This window comes from Calidris pugnax, unplaced genomic scaffold, assembly GCF_001431845.1.
Source record: "Calidris pugnax isolate Ruff unplaced genomic scaffold, ASM143184v1 scaffold219, whole genome shotgun sequence".
Taxonomy (NCBI): domain Eukaryota; kingdom Metazoa; phylum Chordata; class Aves; order Charadriiformes; family Scolopacidae; genus Calidris; species Calidris pugnax.
Genome location: NW_015094507.1, coordinates 169,210 through 173,665, shown reverse-complemented (window position 1 = coordinate 173,665; position 4,456 = coordinate 169,210). Strand labels below are relative to the sequence as shown.

Sequence of the window (4,456 nt, the reverse complement as noted above, 5' to 3'; positions counted from 1 at the left end):
CCCCCACGCGTGGGATGAGGACACGGGGAGAGACGGGAGGAGCCGCTCTTACCTCCGGGCGGCCGGGGAAAAGCGACGAGGGGGCGGGGCCTCCTGCGGCGCGCAGCGGTGACGTCAGGACGGTTGGGCGGGCGTGGCCGCACACGTGTGACCTGGGTGGGCGGAGCTTGTCGCCTCCCGGCGGGTAACAGCGTCTGGGGACCCCTTGGTACCGGTGACAATAGGATGACCGTGAGCCGACAATGTGCCCTTGTGGCCAAGAAGGCCAATGGCATCCTGGGGGGCATCAAGAAGAGTGTTACCTGCGGGTGGAGGGAGGCCATCCTGCCCCTCTGCTCTGCCCTGGGGAGGCCCCATCTGGAGCACTGGGTCCAGTTCTGGGCCCCCCCAGTTCCAGAAGGACAGGGAGCTGCTGGGGATGGTACAGTAGAGGGCTACAAAGATGCTGAGGGGCCTGGAGCATCTCCCTTACAAGGAGAGGCTGAGGGCTTGAGTCTTTTTAGTCTGGAGAAGGCTAAGGGAGGATCTGATCAATGCTTATCAATACTTCAAGGGTGGGTGTCAGGAGGATGAGGCCGGTCTTTTTTCAGTGGTGCCCAGGGATAGGACAAGAGGAAATGGGCACAAACTTGAATACAAGAAGTTCCACCTAAACATGAGGAGGAACTTCTTTACTGTGAGGGTGGCAGAGCACTGGAACAGGCTGCCTGGGGAGGTGGTGGAGTCTCCTTCTCTGGAGACATTCAAACCCACCTGGACAAGTTCCTGTGCAACCTGCTCTGAGTGGACCTGCTCTGGCAGGGGGCTGGACCAGATGATCTCCAGAGGTCCCTTCCAACCCCATGTGATTCTGTGTGATTCTGTGACGTGCCAGGTACAGTGATGACAGCAGCTTCCATCCATAACAACAAGAAGGGGCCACTCTTTTGGGGCAGAAAACAGGCTTTTCGGCAGCGAGCCCATTTAGGTGGAGGAGGTGAATGTGTTCCCAAAGTGTTTCCGAACACTTTCAGTTGCTTCCTGGAAAAAGGGAGAAAATCCATTCTCTTATGTCTGACGTTACACATCTTCACCACGTCCTCGAATGAGGGTTGGTTTCTAATGTCGTTACTGTTTGTAATTTCCACTGTGTTTCTCCTGAAGATTTTCAGCAAATAAATCTGGGTTCAAAATGCAGTGGATTAATACTTCTCCACAGCAGGAGTTTGCTGTCTGGAAGGTTGTACAAACACATCTGTGGCTCCAAAGATATGATCCGCATTTTACAGATTTACATTCTGATAAATAGTAAAACAGAAGTCACTATCCGCATCAAAAGTATTTGCATTACTAGCCAGAGACCTTTTTTGCCTCCGTTCTGTTCACAATCTCATCTGAAGCTTATTGTAACTAAAGTCTGCAGCCTATTCCCTCCAAGGCAGATTAAGATAGGATCACTGGAATCCGTCAGTGTGGTGGAAGGGGGCCTGTTCTCAACTATAAGTTACACAGGAGAGTATGTGGCTGATTAAGTCATGGCTGGTTGCCTGTAGGGAATGTGCTGAGCTAGCTTACTCACCATCAGGGTTTCTGGAGAATGAGAAAACCAGGTCCAGTCTGAAGAAGGTTGAGGTCAAGGCTGGGGAAAGTGGAAGAGTGTATTCTTAAGGGGAACAGGACTAGAAGTTTGGGGTCTTATCTGGCTTCAGTGCACTTCTCTGTGCCTTCAGTGCAATTTAAAAAAATGCAAAAGTGAGCTTCCTTATAAGTTGGTTTACATCTAAGTGCTATACTATGTCTATTTTAATTAAATCAGTATGAACTGCAAATGAGAGTCTTTCTCCATACTCCCAGTTGGAAGCATATCTGAAGATCTTCAGATGGAGTAGTTACTTGTTTACATTTTGTCATCTCCTTTTCCTCCAGGAGATTTAGAGGTTTAGGTTTTCAGTTTCAACCAAAAATGGCTGCAAAAGCAATATAAATGGGGTTTTTTATAACAGAGTATTTAGGAAAGCAGGAAACACAGGGTTCTTTAAGAGCCTTCCAGCTGTATGTGGGGCGCATAGACATAGTAGAACCGCCGGGGTAGGGAATGGTATCCCTACTTTCTGCTAATATTTTAGTGTAATACAATAATGTTTCACAGCATTTTTATAAACATTTCTTATTTTCAGAAAACACAGGCTTAATTATATTATCTTGTTAATTTTTACTAGTACAACTGCAGAACTATGCACTGTAGGTAAAAGGGAATTTAGGAGAGGTTTTTTGGTTTTGGCTTGTTTATTTCAAAAAATTCAGAAATTCAACAGTTTGAAGGGTAGCAGAGAAATAGCAAGACCTGAACTCCTAAATGAAACAATACTTTGCACTTCCAGTGTGCCAAGTGTCTACAAGGACCTCAGAACACTTGACATATGTTTATTTCATTCTTACCTCAGTATTCACATAACACAGGTTGGCAAATACAGAGAAGGAAGCTGATCAGCTGATCGATAGACTAATTGATTTACAAAACGTTAGGTAGGAAGTTTCTGCCAGAGTCTTATTTCCTAAACCCAATATTTTGTTTCAATTACAAGATCAAAGGAAAATGCAACACATGCTGATCAATGTTCAGATTCAACCAACTCTGTAGAAGATTGTAACCACGTACAACACTAATGCAGTACAGGTTGGACTCGGAGCACTTCTGACCATGCAGCATGGCTCTCTGTCTCCTTCTTGTGGTTTACGTTTGTTATAGATTTGCTACTGGCTCCAAACTACTACAGATGTGTACTTTCATTCAGTTAACTTGAGGTTCTATACTGAGTACCATAGGTCTTGGAATTTCTTGACGTTTACTAGATATATAAGCGTTCATTTTCTGCTTAAAATGGCTGAGTTGCTTGGTTGGTTTTCAAGAGCAGAGAGTGAGGAGTTAAAGATTTGTATTTATCCTAGCCAAAATCTGATTGAGATACAGCTCATATAATTCAACTGGTTTATGTTGGTGCCACTCTGAAAATACTTTATGACTTTATATATGGATATCTGTAAAAAAAATCTATGCAAGAAGAGCTATACTGCCATTCAGTACTTAATGGAAGCCATTTCCTTTGAGAGGCCTATGAATGACTATTGATTTTTCTCTATCGTTCCAAAAACAACAGAAAACAATTCTGAATATTTTCTCCAAAATAGTCAGTGACAGGCATCTTTAACATAATTATTCCTTCATTATGATGTATCTCATCCATTGTACATACTATATATTGACTCCTGCGGAGTCAATGTTCTTTGCAGAGCAGACATGGAGGCCAAATCCTGTAGCCTTGACCTCACTGGAAACATTCTACTTATAGCCTGGGTCATGCAAAGCACCAAAGCACCACAGCCAACAGTGCAGACCAGCTGTGACAACTCCAACACCCAGAAACAATGCCACTTAAAATGCCTTTGGAGATGCTTATATAGAAGACAGGATAAATAAAAAAAAAAAATAGCCTAGATTCTTCTGTTCTGAATCTGGTGTGAATACAAAGAAAGATGCTAGAAGCTACTTGTAACAAAAGGGTTAGTGAATCATTGGTAGAATAAAAATACAGATGATAAAATCAGGCCAAAAGCAAAAGGTGGTTGTAATAGGCATCTAGAGTCATCCTAAGGGAGAAAACAAAGCAACAGAATTGCTTTGTCTGCAAGTCCAGTTTATTCTGACACTAATCGCTCTTTTTGGCCTTTTAATGCGAGTCTTAATGAGAGCAGCAGAGATACTTCATTAAGTAGCTCAGCCTTTCTAAGTAGACACTTTTATCAGATGTCCACCATAAGCCCTTTCTAGCAATTAATGGAAAGCCAGTACATCCAAACACAGAGAACATTCCCTTTTGTTCTGTCAGTCTCTATCTTAAACCTCTAGATATTCGGCAACCACACTGAAAATGCTAAACTGTTGCCGACTTCACTGAAGTTAAGTCAGTGAGCTACTGTTTTAACACAGCTACCCTGTGTTAAAACTAAACTCAGAAATTTAGTGTTACCTCTGGTCAGTCTGTAGCTTGCGTTTAAAATTTGTTTGTCTAAACTTGTGCAATGTCACATTTTAAACCATTTCAAGAGCGAGTCAGTCTGCAGCTGCATTACCTGAACTGCAGACTATTTCACAACTGTTCCTGGCCTAGTTATGGCCCAAGTTTTTAAAAAACAAGAGTATAAAACGGTACCTTTTAAAATCCCAGGTGGGAGTGAGCAGGCCAGTTTGGGAGTTGTCAGTATCAACAGGACGCTGGTGTCTGAAGGGCCTCGGTCACACTGGGCATTTCTGGGGTGGGTGTTTTGTGATTGTGAGGCCAGTTTCTTTGCCATGTAATCTAATAAATTTGCATTCTGATGTGTGGGCAGACCAGCAAGTTTCCAGAAGAGGGTGTAGCAGGAGTAAACTGAAGCACGATCATCATCCATCTGCTCGCCAGTACCTGCCTGCCTGAGT

General features: G+C 43.7%; 1 protein-coding gene across 1 annotated transcript in view; it reads right to left on the bottom strand.

The window, feature by feature from the left end:
* The window catches only part of LOC106901565, a 12,717-nt gene extending 8,289 nt beyond the window's left edge, over nucleotides 1–4,428 (bottom strand). The window contains exons 1-3 of the mRNA XM_014964412.1: nucleotides 4,191–4,428; nucleotides 1,555–1,618; nucleotides 53–249 (exon numbers count right to left, since the gene is read on the bottom strand). Of these exons, the coding sequence (XP_014819898.1) occupies nucleotides 53–249; nucleotides 1,555–1,618; nucleotides 4,191–4,428 (499 nt within the window). The remainder of the gene's footprint in view (nucleotides 1–52; nucleotides 250–1,554; nucleotides 1,619–4,190) is intronic.
* Between the last annotated feature and the right edge of the window lie 28 nt (nucleotides 4,429–4,456).